General features: G+C 35.8%; 1 protein-coding gene and 1 long non-coding RNA gene across 3 annotated transcripts in view; both read right to left on the bottom strand.

The window, feature by feature from the left end:
* SERINC1 (serine incorporator 1) overlaps positions 1 to 10999 on the bottom strand; it is a 31753-nt gene extending 20754 nt beyond the window's left edge. The window contains exon 1 of the mRNA XM_004263867.4: positions 10822 to 10999. Within this exon, the coding sequence (XP_004263915.1) occupies positions 10822 to 10860 (39 nt within the window). The 5' untranslated portion in view covers positions 10861 to 10999. The remainder of the gene's footprint in view (positions 1 to 10821) is intronic.
* Positions 11000 to 11761: 762 nt separating this feature from the next.
* The window catches only part of LOC117196290 (uncharacterized), a 71771-nt gene continuing 63254 nt past the window's right edge, over positions 11762 to 20278 (bottom strand). Inside the window, exon 5 of one of the 2 annotated variants that reach the window (XR_007470641.1) lies at positions 11762 to 11865. This is a non-coding gene — a long non-coding RNA (uncharacterized LOC117196290). Of the gene's footprint in view, positions 11866 to 16751; positions 18473 to 20278 lie in introns of those variants that run through there. The other variant, XR_004476401.2, reaches the window with a different exon arrangement.

Here is a 20278-nt window from a genome sequence, read left to right as displayed (position 1 = left end):
ACCATTCTGAAATATACTAGAACACTGCTCTTAACACTCGACCTCAAGAGAAACTAGTTAAATAGAGTCTAACTTGCTGGGGTATTATCAGAGGATAAATAATCTAGGGGAAGAGAAATACTCAACTCCAACCTATTCTAGCCATCCTCCCCCATTTAAGGGGGGAGGAAAAAACTGAGAAACACTTGTAAAGTTCACAGTCCAGAGGCATAGGCTTATTAAAAGACTAAGACCTAATCAGAGAATGATGGAATGTTTCTCCTTCCCCCACACCTCACCATGACACGATCCAAAGTCTATTTATAGCAGTTCCTTTTAGTTGGTACATAGTGTCTGGCTATTAGGAATAAAATTACTGGCATAACAAAAGGCAAAAAACACAATTTGAAGAGACAGAGCAAGCATCAAAACCAGCATGGCAGGTAAGTCAGACTTACCAACCAAAAATTTAAAACAACTATAATACGTTAAGGATTCTAATGGATAAAGTAGACAGCCTACAAGAAGCAGAGATGAAAATCCTAAAAAAGAACCAAAAAGAAATGCTAGAAATAAAAAACACTAACAGAAATGAAGAATGCAGACATGGCTAAGGAAATAATTTGTGAGCTGTAGACTATCTCAATAGAAATTTCCCAAACTAAAAAGCCAGGAGAGTAAAGACTGATATTTTGTTCAACAGAACATCCAAGAATTGTGAGACAACTACAAATGGTATAATATAATGGGAGTACCAGAAGGAGAAGGGAAAAAAAAATTTTTTTAAATGACAGAATTTTCCCAAATTAACATCAGACATATATACCCCACCCTCCACAAAACAAACAAACCCTACACCTAGATAAAGCGCTTGTAACTACAGAAAATAAAAAGTCTTGAAAGGAGCCAGAGGAAAAAACACCTTACCTATAGATAAACAAGTAACGAATTATATCCGAGTTCTCCTCAGACACCACGAACAAGAGTGAAGTGAAATATTTTAGCATTGAGAGAAAAAAACTCACCCACCTATAGTTCTCTACTCTGCAAATTATCCTTTGAAAGAAGTAGAAATACTTTCCCAAATTAAAGCTAATAGAATTTGTTGCCAAATTGTAGACCTACTTGCAAGAAATGTTCAAAGTTCTTTAGAGATGAGGAAAATAACATAGGTCAGAAACTCTAATCTACATAAAAAAGGAAAGAGCATAAAGAAAGGGTAAACGAAAGTGAAATAAAAACTTACTTTTCTTAGTTGAGCTAACGTTTGCTCAAAATAACAAGAGAAACAATGTATTATGTATGCACATATATGTTATGCCTATACACATACTTCTGTAATACATACATATATGTAGGTATATATATACACACACTGTTTATATATACACACACACACACATATAAAGTGAATGACAGTAATGTAGAAAGCAAAGGAGGAAAGACTGTTCTGCTATTACAAGGTATTCACACTAGCTATCAACTGGTACAGCATTATACTGAAGTGTGTATAGTGGTATACTGTTACTTGAAAGTGGATTAGTTGTAAACGTACACTGCAAATTCCATGGTGCTACAGATTGAAATTCATATGTTGAAAATCTAATGCATACGATGATGTTAGGAGATAGGGCCTTTGGGAAGAATTAGATCAAAAGGGGAGAGACCTCATGAATGGGATTAGTGCTCTTATAAAGGAGACCCGAGAGAGATCCTCACCCCTTCGGCCATGTGAAGACATATGAAGAAGTTCGCAGTCTGCAACCCAAAGAGGGCCTTCACCAGACACAGAAGATAACCACACAGGCACCCTAATCTTGGACTACCAGCCTCTAGAACTGTGAGAAACAAATTTCTGTTCTTTACATGCCACCCAGTCTGTGGTCTTTTGTTAGAGCAGCCCAAATGCACTGATAAATAGGGCAACAAACCCAAAAATAAGTAAATAAATAAAATTTTACAGAAGTTAAAAAAATTTAACTGATATGCTAAATAAGAGAGAAAATGGAATCATATACAATGCTTAAACAACCCCCCCCAACACACAACAGGAAAAACAAGGGCAACAAACAGAAAACATTAACGAGTATGGTAAATATGAATCCAAATCTATCAATAATCACCTTGTAGGTCAGAGATCTAAATTTATCAATTAAAAAACAGAGACTGTCAGAGTGGATCAAAAAATAAAACCCAATTATGTCATCTACAAGAAACCCACTTTAAATATACACACATATACAGAATAAAAGTACATGGATGGAGAAAAATACAACAGGCTAACACTAAATGAAAACAGGAATAGCTATATTAGTTTCAGACAGAGCAGACTTCAAAACAACAAAAGTTATCTGGGATAAAGAAAGGCATTCCATAATGATAGAGGTCAATTGTCCAAGAAGACATAATTCTTAATATGTATGCACCTAACAGCAGAGCATCAAACTATGTAATGCAAAATTGATAAAATGCCAAGGAGAAATAGATGAATCCACTATCACAGTTAAGAGACTTCAACACCTGTCTCTCAGAAATGGACAGATTGAGCAAGCAGAAAATCAATAAGGATACAGTTGAACTCAACACCACCAATCAAATGGATAACTGACATTTATATACTACTCTATCCAATAACCAGAGAATACACATTCCTCTCCAAGATCACACAGGACATTCACCAAAACCACATTCTTGACAATAAAACACATTATCAAGCTTAAACCAGCAGAAACCATACACTGACTACTCTCAGACTACAATGCAATTAACTAAAAATCAACAGCAAAAAGATAACTGGAAAATCCCAAAATCCTTAGAGATTAAACAATACACTTTTTAAAATAAACACATAGGTCAAAGAAATCTCAAGAGAAATTTAAAAAAATTTTTGAACTAAATGAAAATAACACAATTTATAGAAACTTGTGGGATTCAGTGAAAGCAGTGCTTTGAGGAAAATTTATAGCACTGAATGCATTTATCAGAAAAGAAAATCTAAAATCAACCATCTAAGCTTCTATCTTAGGAAACTAGAAAAAGAAATGCAGATTAAATCAAAAATAAACAGAAAAAATAAGAACTAGATCAGATATCAATGCAATTAGGAATAGAAAATAGTGAAAAATCAATGAAACCAAAAGCTGGTTCTTTGGAAGGATCAACAGAATTGATAAGCCCCCAGTAAGGCTAACTGAGAAAAAAAGAGAGAACACAAATTACTAATACCAGAAATCAAAGAGGGGATGTCACTACAAGCCCTATGGACATTAAAAGGATAATGAAAGAATACTATGAACAATTCTATGCCAACAAAGTTGATAACCTTCATAAATGGACCAACTCCTTGGAAGATACAAGCTGCCAAAACTCACACAAGAAAGAGACAATTTGAACAGGCCTCTATTAAAGAAAATTAATCAATCATTAATAGCCTTCCAAAACAGAAAGCACTAGGCCCAGACAGGTTCACTGGTGAATTCTACTAAACACTTAAGGAGCAAATTATATCAATTCTCTACAGTCTCAGAGAACAGGAGTAGAGGGAATACCTCCTAACTTATTCTATGAAGTCAGCATTACTCTAATAACAAAACCTGACAAACACATTACAAGAAAATAAAAGATTAACCTCTCTCATGAACATAGAGGCATAAGTCTTAACAAAACATTAGCAAATCAAATCCAATAATGTATACAAAGAATTCCACACCATGACCAAGTTATCCCAGAAATGCAAGACTAGTTCAACATTCAAAAATCAATTAATGTAATCCATCACATCAAGAAGATAAAATAAGAAAAATTATATGATCACATTTTAGATACAGAAAATGCAGTTGACAAAACCCAACACTCATTCATGATAAAAACTCTCAATAAATTAGGAATAGAGGAGAACTTTCTGAACTTGGTAAAGGACATCATCAAAATACCTACAGACAACATCATATTTAATGGTGAGAAACTGGAAGTTTTCCCGTTAAAATCAGGCAAAGATGTTCCCTTTCACTACTTCTTTTCAACATTTTCCCGGAAGGTCCAGAATGTAGTAAGACAAGAAAAGGAAATTAAACGTATACATATTAGTAGAAAAAAATTAAATTGTCTTCGTTCACAGGTGACATTGCCATCTACATAGAAAGTGCAAAATCAACAAAAAAACTCCTGGAACTAAGCGATTACAGCAAGGTTGCAGAATACAAGGTTAATGTACAAAAGTCAATTGTTTTCCTATACACCAGCAATGAAAAAGTGGAATTTGAAATAACACAATAACATTTATGTTAGCATCCAAAAACACAAATTACTTAGTATAAGTCTAACTAAGTATGTACAAGATCAATATCAGGAAAACTACAAAACTCTGATTAGCAAAATCAAAGAACTACAAAATGGACAGATATTCCATGTTCATGGATTAGGAAGACTCAATATTGTTAAGATGTCAGTTCCTCAAACTTGATCTACAGACTCAATGCAATCCAAATCAAAATCCCCCCAGTTTGGCAGTTTCTTACAAAACCAAACATTTCTTCCCATAAAATCCAGCAATTGCATTCCTTGGTATTTAACTAAAGGAGTTGAAAACTTAAGTTCACACAAAAACCTGCACATGGATGTTTATAGCAGCTTTATTTGTAAATGCCCAAACTCAGAAGCAAATGAGATGTCCTTCAGTAGGTAAATGGATAAATAAACTCTGGTACATTCAGACAGTGAATATAATTCAATGTTAAGAAGAAATGAGTTATTAAACCATGAAAAGACATGGAGGAACCTTAAATAGATATTACTAGCTGAAAGAAACCAATCTGAAAAAGCTACATACATACATGTATGGTTCCACCTGTATGACATTTGGAAAAGGCATAACTATGGAGACAGCAAACAGATCAGGAGTGGGTGGAGGGATGAACAGGCAAAGCACAGAGAGGATTTTTAGGGCAGGAAAACTACTCTGTATGCTACTCTGTATGCTACTATAATGGTGGATACATGTCATTATACATTTGTCCAAATCCACAGAATGTCCAGCACCAAGAATGAACTCTAATGTAAACTACAGACTTTGGGTGATTGTGATGTGTTGATGTATTGATAGGTTCATTAATTGTAACAAATGCACCACTCTGGTGGGGAATGTTGGCAATGGGGGAGGCTTTCCACGTGTCGGGGCAGGGGATATATGGAAAATCTCTACCTCTCATTTTTCTGTGAAACTAAAACTGCTTTAAAAGAAAATAGTCTTAGAAAAAATATACAAAAGGATACATTGTGATCAGGCGGGGTTTAGCTGGGAAAAAGCAAGGCTGATTAAGCTTTTGAAAAATCAATCAAATCAATTCACCACAGGGCTTCCCTGGTGGCGCAGTGGTTGAGAGTCCGTCTGCCGATGCAGGGGACGCGGGCTCGTGCCCCGGTCCGGGAAGATCCCACATGCCGCGGAGCGGCTGGGCCCACAAGCCATGGCCGCGGAGCCTGCGCATCCGGAGCCTGTACTCCACAACGGGAGAGGCCACAGCAGTGAGAGGCCCGCGTACCACAAAAACAAAAACAACAACAAAAAAAATCATTTCACCACATTAATAGACTAAAGGATAACCATTTTGGCCATCTCAGTGGAAGCAGAAAAATCATTTGAAAAACTCAATACCCATTCATTATAAAACAAACTAAAAAATTTTCAGCAAACAAACAGAATATCCTCGAGTTGATAAAGTACATTTACCAAAAAAACAAAAAACTATAGCTGTCAACCATACTTCATGGTGAAAATCTGAATGATTTCCCTTAAGATCCAAAACAAGGCGAAGAATCTCTGCTCTCACCACTTGTATTCGACTGCACACTGGAGGTCCCAGCCAATATAACAAGGCAAGAAAAGGTATATACTTTGGAAAGGAAGAAATAAAACTGCTTTCTTCCACACATAATTGTCAACATGAAAAACCCCGAAGAACTTACAAGAATGTTACTAGAACTACAAGAAAGTTTAATGAGGTCACAGGACACAAGATCAGTATGGACATATCTATCAATTATACTTCTGAGTATTAGCAGCAAACAACTGGAAACTGAAATTAAACCAACAAAAAGAAATACTTAAGTATAAATCTAATAAAATATACACTAGCTTTCAAATGATGAAAATTAAAAAACACTAATGAAAGAAATCAAAGATCTAAATAAATGGCAAGATAAACGGGCTCATGGATTGGAAGAATCCATATTAAGATATCAATTCTTTCCAAACCGATCTATGAATTCAACCCAATTCCAATCATAATTCCAGCAGGAGTTTGGTAGAAACAAACCAGCTGCTTCTAGAACTTTTATGGAAAGGCAAAAGAACTAGAGTAGCCCAAAGTATTTTGAAAAAGAACAGAGTTGGAAGACTCACACTACCTGATTTCAAGACTAACTTTAAAGCTACAGTAATTAAAATAGGGTAATTTAGGCAAAAGTATGGACACATAAAAGGAACAGAGTTCAAAAACAGACTTAAATATGGTAAAGAAGTTTTTGACAAAAGTGCCAAAGCAAATCAATATAGAAAGCACAATTACTTCTACTTTTTGAAGGACACCATTCCGAGAATGAAAAGACAAGCCACAGACTTAAAGAAAATATTTGCTGGTGAGAATAAAAACTAATATGACCATCTTGGAAATCAGTTTGGCAATTTCTTATAAGTGAAATGTATATTTACCATATGATTTAACAATCCTACTGCAAGGTATTTAGGTAAACAAAATAAGAAGTTATAGTCACAGAAAAAAACTTTACAGGAGTGCTTACAGCTACTTAACCACCAAAATCTGGAAATGCCCCTCAACTGGTGAGTAGACAGACAAGCTGTGGTACGTCCAAGCAATGGAATACTATGCAACAATAAGGAAGAAACTACTAATACACACCACAATATGAATGAATCTCAAATGGATTACACTAAGTAAAAGAAGCCAGACTCCAAAGGCTATATGCTGTATGATTCCATTTACGTGACATTCTGGAAAGGGAGGACTGTGAAAAAAAACAGGGATTCTCCAGGATGGGGATGGCATAATTCTTTAAGGTGATAAATGTTCTGTAGTGGTTACACAACTACATGATCTGTCAAAACTCACAGAACCACATACTACAAAGTATGAATTTTATGTAAATTATATCAACTAAAAAAATGACAAAAATAAAAATAGGAAAAATAATATGGAAGGAAAACTAAGACACTATAACATGAAAGTAACTCATGCCCTTAAAATAGAGAATCCTCTAAATAAATAAAACAAAAAAGGACATTCAAAGATATAATACAATAACAACTTCCTTAAAGAAATAAGTCTGTATTTTCAAAAGAACGATATTTTCCAGAAAAAAAAAGTGATAAAAGATTTAAAGTCAGACATACTTGGTTAATTTCAAAGATAAGTAAAGCTCTTCAGATACCCAAGCAGAAGAAACAGGTCAATTATGTATATGAGATGTGTTGGAAGGGAATGACTACCAGGGTGGGATAAGACAGAACACAATTCATAGAAATAACTACAAAGTCCTGAAGGAAATGGGTATACTATTATACCAGTCTACAATGTCTCTCAAAAACATATGAGGCATTTTTAAATATGAAAAATTCAGGGATTTCATCATCCATAAATCCTTTTTGAAAAAATCTACTGGTCGACCAAATTTGGTCAATTATGAGATGACATTAACATTAAAAAAAAAACAAAACTGGGAGAAGCCATGGTAAAAAAGAATGCTTTGAGCTTTGAATCCATTTAAGTGTAGAACTGTGGTTTTCCATCAGAATCACGAGGAGAGCATATTAAAATAGAATGCTGGGGCCCAGTCAGTGTTTCCAGTAAGTCTCCTAGTGTGCTGATGCTACTGGGTCCCAGATATTTTAAGGATGACTGGTTTAGTTCTAAGATTAAACAACTGTGGGAATTATGGTTATAACACAATACAGCCATATATAAAAAATAATACAAAGGAATTCTGGTTAAAGATGGCAAACTGAATATATGAATTACTTTAGAAACACCAATAAAATGAAAAATAAAAGGATTTTTAACAGAAGGAATAAACTTAAAAAGTAAAAAAAAAACAAAACCCAGGAGAATAAACTGTAAGGAAAAAAATAATAACTGATTTAATGGGTCAAGAAAGTTGAATTATAAACCATCAAAGGAAAAAGTAAGGAAAAAGTTAAGCAATAAAATTTGTATAGAATCCTCGAATACATCAGGAATTGGTGGCACCAGGTGCCTCCATAAGTGAGGCTGAAGGTAGAGGTGACAATAGGATGATTAGTTGAATGCTTTTTTAAAGAGCAGCTAAGACTCTTAAATTTCATTCCCTTTCTTACACTGGCCAAGTGAAGAGGATAAAGCAGGATTTCTCAGCCATGGCACTACTCACATCCTGGGCCAAATAATTCTTTGTTGTTGAGGACTATCCTGTGTATTGTGAAATATTTAGCAGTATCCTACCCACTTGATGCTATTAGCACCCCTTATCCCAAGTTGTGACAATGAAAAATACCTGCAGACATTGCCAAATATTCCCTGTGGGACAGCTGAGAACCACTGCTCTAGAAACACCTCCTTAGAGAACTCTTTCATCTCCTGATGAAGAAATGTTTACTTAACATTCAGCAATTCCTTTACTTTTATATTCTTTTGTTAAATTCAGAAAAAAAATTAAATTCTTTAAAAATACATGTCCACCATGCTACCGTTCCTTAACAAGGTATTTTTGTCTGTTCATTCATCCAACTGTATATACGCATTGAGAGAGAAGAAATGTTATTGGTGGTGGGACTTTGTTGGTGACATTTACATTTTGTACTCTGCACTGCTTGGCTATTCATAACAACTGTGAATCATTTCTACAAAATCAAGTCATTGTACTAAAAAATAAAAATCTAGCAGAGGCTGCACAAAATAAGCAGTCAGGAATCACAAGCTCCTTCTTCTCAATTACTTAACTACATTAAATATCTTGGGCAAAAAGTGATAGTTACTGTATAAAGTACAGTGATTCAAAATATCAATGCTATTCACTAACAGCATTGTAAGATTGGGGTGGGGAAAAGCACTTAAGCAGGCATATATTGCTGGTAATGTAGTTACAGGATTAGGCAGGAGGTCCACAGAGGTTTATAATAATGCTTAAAGTAATCATCAATCAAATAACCATGCTTGAACCAAGGATTAAGATCAATCTAATTCTAGGCCACTTAACAGCAAAAACACAAAACAAAAAAACCACAAAATGAAATTAAAAAATTAACACTCTAATCTCTATACAGTAGTGTTACATGTAATCTTTTTATACTTTTTTTCATAGTTGAGGTATTTTCTACAGTTTTATAAAACAAAAAACCTTTACAAAAATTGATTAAGTCTAAAGAAACTGAAGCAAGGGAAGAATGAGGTTCATTTTAATTCTGGCTTAACTGATCTAAGTTAATGACTTACTATATACAAATAACAGGCCCACTTGATAAATGGACAAAATCTGACTTTACAAATCGAATTAAACATCCTCCAAATTAAGACAATTCTATAATAATCATTTTGTAATACATTTAAATTATTACACTAAATATGCCTCTTATAAGATACTCAATGGGTTCAAGTGATTCTCTACTTTCTGAGCTTTGAAAGAAAGAAAAATATACCAGCTTTCCACACCGAACTACAAGAAAAAATAACATAATCAAGACAATGACCTGGGTTGGAGTAACCTCTATGTATTATTTAACTAAAATTTAACACTTATAGTTCAAGCCATATCAAAAACTTTTTAAAAAGAGGTAAGGTATGTAAAACACTAAAAATGCTGGCTAATGTATATAATGGGGTCATCTGAGAAGTCAGACCAGCAATTGTTATAAGTGGAATTTATAAATCATGGATTAAAGAAATATGACTTGAACCCAAATATCTCGCCCCATATTACAAATATCTTTATTAACTGTAAAGTCAAATTTTGTCTATTGGGGAGCGGGGGAGTGGTTACATCAAACTCAAATTTATTTGTACCACATGAAACAAGAAATCTTGCCACTATAATGAAGAATAGTGTCACTCTAACAACGCTATCTAATCAAAATGCAACGTGCACCTAATTAAAAGTGAGATGTCAAATTACGCAAGCATCTTTATGTCAAAAAACTGGTATTTAATACCACAGAACTGACCTGCTTTTCCAGATACATAAATTATTACTTGAGAAGTACCTAATTTTCTCATACCATTGAGGTCGAGGACCCAGTCGCAGAGTTAGGACCATTTAAAAAGGATATAACTATATCAGTATTACTGCCAAGCTGCCCTACATATCCGTCACTTATTTGTAGCCTGCGCGACAGAACAAAGAGGCCGACATGCCTCCAGGGATGACAGTGCTGCAGTCTGAGGTCGCTGGGAAGAGATGACGAGAAGAGATGGGGTACTCCACAAAAGGAAGGGGCCTAAAACCTAGCCTAGGCAGACATAAGAAAAATCGGACAAAAGGGGGCCTGGAAGAATCGGGAAAAGCTTTCACGAAAGACGGGTAGGGGAGGGAGACTACCAGCTCTCTGCTACACTTCTCCCATCGGGGTCAACTTCTCATGTCCACTGCTCCTCACGGCCACCCCGGTCAGCTCTTCGAAAGACTCAGGGTCCCGAAGCTGAGTCGGAGTGGCCAGGCGAGAAAGGGAGAAAATGGGGAAGGAAGGCACTGCCCGTTGGGTGGGGTACCACGGTCTCTCTAGGCCTCACCCGCCCAGCTCTGGTGCCTTTCTTCTGTCTCTCACGCTAGCACCCCGAAGGCCGCTAAAAACCACCTTACCCAGCTCGCCATGGAGCACAGCCCCAAGACGCTCCCCATCTTCACGGCGTCGCAGGAGTAGCAGATACTAACAAGATGGAGACAGCCCCTCTCGCCTTTTCGTGCTTATTTACTAACTACAAGCCACTTCCGGCGCAGAGCCCACCCCGCCCCTCAGTTGCGTCACTTCCTTCGTGGCCTGGGGAGGCGGAGGGTGCAGTGCTGGGGTTGCGCATGCGCGATCCGGGAACCGAGGCTGCCTCCTTCCGCGATTACTCTTCTAATTCAACTCCCGAACGCGTCTCGTTTTTCAACTTTTGCATCTTTTTTTTCCCACTTATGTTCTCAACTTATTTCTGAAGGCCAGTGCCTAGGCCAAGTTTTACTGGGATATTTCTACTCATTTGGGTGCTTCCAATTCTATCACTATTTGCGATTGAGAACGCATTTTAATTTCTTGTCCTTATTAAGATGTTACAAGAAGTTTGCACATTTAAAAATTTTAAATGAGTTAGATAAGACATAGTAATAATTCAAACATGTTATTGATTCTACTGAATGTCACGAGCTGTTGAGGAAACATTTAGAACCCTGTCCATAGGTGATAATGGACATCTCCAGGGAATGTATTCACTAAAAGTTCCAGTTATTTTTATAGTGATTAGTCCCTGAAGATATTCTGAGAAAAGAGATCCCTTGATACCTTTATGGATAAAACCCATATAGCAGTTAATCTTAATTGATCATCTAGAGAGCTACTCAGTTGCAATTTATGACTGCAGAGCTGTGTCTTTTCCTCAGGTAGGCTTATAGTTATTTATATGAGATCGACCTCTTGTATGCAATCCAAAAATAAAGTGGTATCTCCACTATAAAGATCATAGCTTCTACACAAGTTTGATTTATCACAATCCTTGGGAAGACATTTTAGGGACTCTACAATTATGGGAGATCAGAAGACGTACCAAATCCAGTTAAGAAGGAGTGGCGTGCAAGTAGTACAGAGTTCCAAGACAGAGGGGCAGATCCACATTTTCATCTCCGTAAGGGGATTCATCTGGATGCCTAATGGGCAATTAAATGCAAAGTGTAAGAAAATGAAGTATCACCCAATAAGCTATTAATACAAACATCTTTAAAATTTGAAATATTTTGACCTACAGAAAGGTAAAGAGAATAACGTCATAACCATGAACTTTCCCCTGTCTTCAAGAAATAAAACATTACAAATAGAATTGCTCCTCCCCCTCCACCAAGAGATGATCATAACGAATGAATGTTAGGGACCAACTAGCAATCTTGCTACAATGTCTTCAATTTATTGACTGTTGCAAATTGCTCTTCAAAGTGGTTTTACCAATGTACACTTTCTCCAGCAGTGTATGAGAATTGCTCCACATCTTTCTCAGCACTTGGGTTTGTCACACTTCAGCTAACATGAGAGAAGTGAAATGTCTCATTATACTATCAATTTGCATTTCCCTGATAACTAGTAAGATTGAGAACTTTTGTTATTGACCATTGCAACATCATCTTCTGAATAAAGTGCCTTTTCAAGTTTTTTGTCCATTTATCAGTTGGGTTATCCATCTATACTTTATTGATTTGTAGATGGTTTTAATATATTTTTGGATACAAATTCTTTGTTATGTGTGGAGCAATTACATCTCCCAGTCTGGACTTATTCTTTCACTTTTTTGTGGTGTCCTTTGATGACACCTTAGCGTAGTTTAAAATTGACTATAATGTAGTCAAATTTGACAAACTTGATCCTTAAGTTACATGATTTTGTTGTTTAGAACTGCTTACTAGTACCAAGATTTTAGAGATATTTTCCTTTGTATATTTTCTTCTAGTTTTAATGTTTTGCTCTTAAACACTTAGGTTTTTAATCCACTTAGAGCTGATTTTTGTGTATGGTATGAGGTGGAAATCCAGTCAATGATGTTATGGTAAACTGCCTCTCCGGGGGGGGGGAAAAATAGCCCCGATATGTAGCATTTGCAGATTTCCAGTATAAATACTCCCACTGTGGCTGATTCCCATCTACCATTGTTTTAACAATACACTTGTGAAATTCTTGACTATTTATTTAGCAACTGGTCGGTTTGATCTAGCACCAACATACCACTAGGTCCACCTGTATTCTAGTTTTTCTTATGGATAACCAATTGTTCTAGTATGAATTTTAGAATAATAATCCTTTCTCTCTCATCTCATATGGCAGCAATACCATTGCCGTCATATGTCACATTTCATACACATGTGTCTGTTTCTGAACTCTATTCTATTTTATGGATTGAGTTGTCCATCTATACATAGTTTACTAACACATAGTTTTATAGTTGCGTCTCTAAATACGTGGTTTTAATTATAGTTGCTTTAAAGTAAGTCTTGATATCTGGAAGGGTTTCTATACCGTACTCTTCATACTTGTTTTGGCTGTTCTTGATGCTATATATATATATATATATATATATATATATATATATATATATTTTAGAGTCAAGTTGTCAAGTTTGGATAATAAATTATATAGCCTCAGTAATCATAAGAGTTTGATCATATTTTAGAGGTGTGTGATAAATTTGACTATAAGCTTCTTAGCGGCTAGAGTTTCTCAAAGAGACATTATTTGCATTTTAGATTGGACAGTACTTTATTATGTGAGATTATGCTTTATGAGACAGATTTGTTAGTATTACTAACCTCCACTCACTAACTGTCAGAATTATCCCCTACTCCTAATTATTGTGATACCCACTAAGGGACAATATAACCATTAGTTGTAAACCAATAGTAAAGCAAAGAAAGAATTATTAGTTATAATTAACAGATTGTCTCCTTGCCAACAGTGAAAGAGTTAAAATGATGGCTTTTTTAGATTTGTGTTCGAAGATAACCCAAAACATGTTTTCAGTACAAATCAGCAATTCAGTAGGAGCAGTTTCTCCAGGCTACTTCTTATAGTACAAGTCAAAGTCATAATGCCAAAGCACAAATCAGTAAAAGTAAGTAAATTAGGAGTTTTAAAAAATGCTAATTGCTCATTTCTCCTATGGTGTGACCTGATTCAGGGATCAACTTTAGAAGATCTCAAGTGGGCAATTTCCAAAAATATTAGAAATGCTAATAGGTATCCACCCCCGAAAATATTTCAAATATGTTTGGGTGGTACTGCGTATTATATTCTTGTGATTGGTGTTGCATGTTAACACTTGAAACATTTGACTTTTAAAAACCCTTTTTTCTTTTCCAAGAAACATGTATTAATATCTATCATAATTAATATTCTGTGGAAGATAGTTTAAGATATGCTGATGGAGGAAAGGATGGACTGCAGAGCCTTCTGGCAATCCTCCTAAAATATCATTTTTCATAACTGAGCTTTTGGTCATTAGATCAAAAGATTAGATCTTTTTGAGCATTAGAGAGCTCAAGGTTATATTCTTTGGCAAGAATGTGAGCATGCTCTATGTTGCCAATTAAAGACAAGATATAAACTTTGGCATTAAAATAAATGGAATTTAAAATTAATAGTCTCAGGGAAATTCAGGAGTAAGACCAAGACACAGGTCAGAATAGACATGCACAGGAGTGGGCTGAGAGAATTCTGGAATACTATAGGCAGGCTTAAGATTTTCCTCAGGAAACATTCTGGGCTCATTCTCACTTATGGATGAACAAAGAATCAAAGCTCCCAAGTAGAGCATGATTGTGATAATTTTAGCCTGAGAAAAATGTAAAGCAGGGTTACCAAGTTTATCCTGTTAATAGTAAATGTTTCAATAATACATTAATAAAAATCAGCTTAGACCAGTGTAATCCCCAGGATGAACTGGGCACAAAATTTACCCTAATGTAACTAAATAAGTTACTCTGAAATTTAGGCTTATTGACTATCAGTCATTAGTATTGTGAGAGTATCTACCCAAATAATAATTTTGGTTTCAGAATTTACCTGTGTGGCAATAAAACCATATCTTCAGTGTAAAGGAAAATACTTAATATTTTTTCTGGCAATCCATGCCTATTTTCAAGTCATAAAAAGGATCAAAACACATCTTTGCTCTATAATACTCTGGAAATTACTATCTGATCTGGAAGGAGACCATTCGATTATCCCTATTTCTCAGATTATATTAAAGTACAAGTTTAAGAAAAACAAAAGTAGTCAGGCTTCATATTAAATTGATATAGCATAGTCCATGACTGACTTTTTCCTCCAGAATAAGCATGAATAATGAAAGGTCTTTCTAAACATTAGTTATAGATATCTCATAGTCATGCACTACTCCTTCTTGAGTGTTTATTATTACAGAGTAATATAGAACTGACATTCTGGACTTCATGGCATTGTACCTTTTGGAGCCTACCTCATACTTACTGCTGAGCTGCTGTAGTTTCTGCTCCCTGATAATTAACACTGTTGAAATTCTTCTTTTTTTTTTTTTTAAGAAAGTTTTTTTCTTTTAAATTTTATTTATTTATTTTTGGCTGTGTTGGGTCCTCGTTTCTGTGCAAGGGCTTTCTCCAGTTGCGGTGAGCGAGGGCCACTCTTCATCGCGGTGCGCGGGCCTCTCACTGTCGCGGCCTCTCTTGTTGCGGAGCACAGGCTCCAGACGCGCAGGCTCAGTAGTTGTGGCTCACGGGCCCAGTTGCTCCGCGGCATGTGGGATCTTCCCAGACCAGGGCTCGAACCCGTGTCCCCTGCATTGGCAGGCAGATTCTCAACCACTGCACCACGAGGGAAGCCCGAGACTCTTCTTTTAAGAGGTGGAGGTTTTCCCTTTCTTACTATCTATGTATAGACTGGGAAGAAATTAGTTCAGTATCTCATTCAGGTGCTGGCAATTTAAGGAAGCATGCGGAGTATATAGAGTTCCTGTTGTAGATTACCAATGATGACCTATGGGACAATTTCCACTGCTGCCTTGGCTGGTTGCTGCTGCCATGCTCCTCTCTATATTGTCTAGTGATCATCCGCAGAAAATTCCTTCCTCACTAAATGTTACTGGAGATGCCTGTGCCCAGAAGCCAGCGGTCTGTAACCTTTCACCCTCTCCTGTAATTCCTCACCCATATCCATAAGGAAATGGTTTAGTATCTTGCACAACACTTTAAAAGTTCCCAGTTTAACCTAGAATTAGTGTCCTTCCATCAAGGTTAACTGATATCAGACTTACCTTTGGTCCCAAGGTTTTCCTGCCTTTATACAAATTTCTGTATCAACTTTAAAGCTAATTTCTTAATGGGCTATAGCTATGAAACATTGTGAAAATAGAACAGATTTTTAATGGAAAATAATCAGGTCATATTTCACTGTAAATTAGGGATTTTGTTATTTAGTTCCCCTGTCCTCAGTAGACCAACACTGAAACTATTGAGGGATAAAACACCTTGGGCCCTCGAAATAAATTGTCTTAAAGGATGAGTAAAATTGTGCATTTATAAGGAGAAAAAAGGCCTATAAAAAGTATTTTATGACTAATCCTAAATGTAAACATTTTTAAATATTTCACCATATGTTCTTTAAGAATAAGCCAGAAATAGATTAGGACATAATAGCCTATAGAGGTCAGTATAAACTTAGAATTGGAAGAGACCATATCCTGATTTAAGATAGGCTTTTTTCAGTGATCTTGATATTTAAAATCATGATAGTAATAATGTTAAAGGCACACTCTCCTAAACTATTAACTTAATATTAAAAATATAAATGGGGCTTCCCTGGTGGCACAGTGGTTGGGAGTCCACCTGCCAGTGCAGGGGACACGGGTTCGTGCCCCGGTCCGGGAGGGTCCCACATGCCGCGGAGCGGCTGGGCCTGTGAGCCATGGCCGCTGAGCCTGTGCTCCACAGCGGGAGAGGCCACAGCAGTGAGAGGCTCGTGTACTGCAAAACACAAAAAAACATAAAAATATAAATGAATCTTTTTCTTTCCACACAGATTTTCTTTTTTTTGCCCAAATCTAAGCCAGTAATTCTCATGGACAATCAGGTGTTTATGCCAGTGAAGCAGATGACTACAAAAATAGAATATTTATTTCAGGCAGAACATATGTAAATTTAGGAACAAAAAGCAAATATTCACAATGTAAATAATGAAGTGGATAGAGAATTCAAATGTTTCTAATGTTTAATGTTTTATAATCATTGATAGTGACTACTTGAAGAAACATTAGCGGCATTCTAAAACATTTTGCCTCTCAAGGGCAGTTAGCTGAAATATGTTTAGTATTTACTGATCGCATATAGAAACTGATCAAGTATAATGTTACTATATTGAAGATATATTAAAATATTAAAACCAAGCATTCATTTACCCAAAAATGTTATTTATTATGCTACAGAAAAGAGCCAACTATTTCTGTTGGGACATTCATCAGATTTTTGAATTCTTATTAAATATGTTATGAAGGTAATGTCTAAATCAGTACTGTGCAATAGAAATATACAGTGCATCCGTAATTTAAAATTTTCTTGTAGCCACATTAAAAAGAAAAAGAAAGATGAAATTAATTTTAACAATACATTTAACCCAATACATCCAAAATATTATCATTTCAACATGACATTAATATAAAAATTATTAATAACATGTTTTACATTATTTTTCATAAGTCTTCTAAGTCTGGTTTGTATTATAACTTACAGCGCATCTCAATTCAGATCAGCCATATTATAAGAGTTCAATAGCTCACATATTGGACAACACGTATCTAAATGCTGAGAGAAAAAATTGAGGCAGTTATCCAGGTGATCCAGTTCAAGCTAAACAAACAAGCAAAACATACTTTTCTTTGGATAAATTATTAAGCTATTTCAGGATAAAGTGGTTTTAAGCCTGTACATTTACTTCAGGTATTGAATCTGTTTCATCTAATTAATATTTTGTATAAAAATCAAATCCAATAGACTTCAATGAAGGGCACATGTTAAGTTCTTATAATTATTTAGGCTATCATACTGCTATTTTTATATGTATGAAATGCACCAGATTTGATTTTCAAGCATTCGAAATAATCCATAATCTGTTTTAACCAACTTATCATCTGATAAGTTTCTATGGCCTTAGCTTTCTCCCCTCCAGAGTTAATTGTAACAATAGGGTGCTCCCAGGAAGTCCTTGACACTTTAGGCAGCCTGATTTCAAATAATTCCAGACAGTGCTTGTTGATTCTCGCTCAGCTCTCCACACCTCATTCCACTACCTGTTTTCTCTGTTACCCCATATAACACTTCTGCAAATTCTTACATAAAGGTGATCTCTTCTTGTTCTCTTTTTGCTGAATGATCAAGAACTTTGGGTACTCTTTTTTTTCACAGTCTTTCCTTTCTTGAAGATTTGCTTTAACTCCAAAAACAGTTAGAACAAAAGTGTGGACACCCTTCCACACTTTCCCTACCCTGTTTTACTCAACCCAATAATTAACTGGTAAGGTCCTAATTTCTTCATAAAGCATCGCAGTATTTCCTAGTACCCCAGTCTTCATATATGGAACCCATTCTGCATCACCTGCAAAAATCCTATGTGTAGCTGTTGGTAGCATCCAGTTGTGTCATTTCTTCTATTGTTTTCCCCAAACTTGTTTCTGGTATAGCTTGGCCTCGCTTCCACGAACTCTGCCATATTGCTCATAGATCTGTCTTCCTCCAGAAACAGTCCTATCTTCTTTAAAGATCTGGTGTTAGAGGAAGCTCATGTGTGAGCCAACCAGAAACCATCTTCCATTGACATCTCTCAAAGGGAATTTCCTGCCTCAATTGGCCCGTCTTATTTATATTGTATAGTAGAGTTCAGTTTTGGGGGGATCATCCAGTTTTTGAAATCCTGTCAGGGGCTATTGGGCTGAGAGCAGAGCTCTCTCCATCTAGTTTCTCTGCCATGGAAAGAACATTTCCAGTACGGTTAATATAAATGCACATTTCCCCTTCCCAGAAATACTCATCCAGCTACATATAAAAGTGTACTCCTTTTTCTATGGTATGCTTTCATCCAGGCATGGTTGGACAGCAATTTCAAACAGTAGTCTTTAGTAAGAGAGAAAAAACATGAACAGAATTGGTTAACATAATAATACATGGAAATTACGCTTTAAGAAGTAGCTTTTACAAATGGAATCCAAAAAATGGACTTTTCCCATTGTATCTCCATACAGAAAAGCCTTGGATTGAATGGCAGTTGAGAGAAATGTTTTAGAGAAATGCTTAAACCTGAAGTAAGGCTGCCAGTGCTTAAATGCTAGTTCCACCTCAAATTAGCTGTCAATTTTCTTAATTTCAAGTCCAGTAACTTTACTAGGATATATCTTAGTATTAAACACTCTGAGTCAAGTTTCCGTGAAGTATGACGAACCCTTTCATGAGCAAATTTAAGGTGTTTTTTTTCCAGGAAAGCTGCCTTGAATTGTATCTTTAATTATTTGCTTATTTCTATTATTTTTATAGAAACACCAATTATTTATATATTGACTCTCTTTTGCCTATCTTTCATACATATTATCTTCTTTCGTAGCCTTTTAAATTCTTTACAGTTGATCCTTGAACAACGCAGGGGTTAATCTGTGTAAAATTTATGTGCCGTTCCTCCACATTCATGATACAACCATCGATGGAACATGTAGTACTCTACTATTTACTATTGAAAAATATCTGCATATAAGTCAACCTGCACAGTTCAAACCTGTGTTGTCCAAGGGTCAACTTTATTTCTATTTTATTTTGTTCAGTTTCTTCCACTTAGTGTCTGACCTCTGCCAATTCACAATTTCTCTCTTCCTACACTTTCCCCATCTCTTCACTAAGTTCTTATGTCTATTTTCACTTATTCAATACTTCATAGAAGTCGATTTGCTTGTTTAAGATCATGGTTATCTATTTTATTTGCTCTACCACATTGCTTTTCTCGTCCATGATCACCATCTGCCATTTGTTTTTCTTATTTCTTTTCTCCTTATTCCTTATAATATCCTTATATAGATCTTATGCTCATACTATTTTAATATTTCATCTTTAAATGGTGAGTTTCATCCTAGACTTGGTAATTAAAGGAGATTCATATGGAGAAATATCTAGCACCATGTTCTATCTGAAAATTTCCTTTTGACCTTGGATATTTTGGGGGGCGGGGGTGCGGCTGTGTCATTTTTATTTCATTTCTCCTTAGCCAGTGAAATTTTTCCCACTCCTTACTGCCCCACCAAAGTTTTTTTATTTCTCCTGTTTTCTCTTTTATTCTACTACCATAGATTCCTTCCTTCCTAAATGAACTTATTTTCATGATGCTTCAGTTAACCCTACCTCTGCTTTTCAAACCCAAATTAGGTCCAGAGAAGCACTGCAACGTTGTCTACCAATGATTTTAATGATTGCAAATAAGGAATTGAGGTTTTCACCTCCAAGTGTACTCTTTCCCATTGAGAAGTGGATTTTGCTGGTTCTATTGGGGATCTACAACGAAGGCAAACCCTCTTTG

The sequence above is a fragment of the Orcinus orca genome, chromosome 12 (genome assembly GCF_937001465.1).
Source record: "Orcinus orca chromosome 12, mOrcOrc1.1, whole genome shotgun sequence".
Lineage (NCBI taxonomy): Eukaryota > Metazoa > Chordata > Mammalia > Artiodactyla > Delphinidae > Orcinus > Orcinus orca.
Note: the sequence above shows the minus strand (reverse complement) of the source record. Positions and strands in the feature narration are given on the sequence as shown.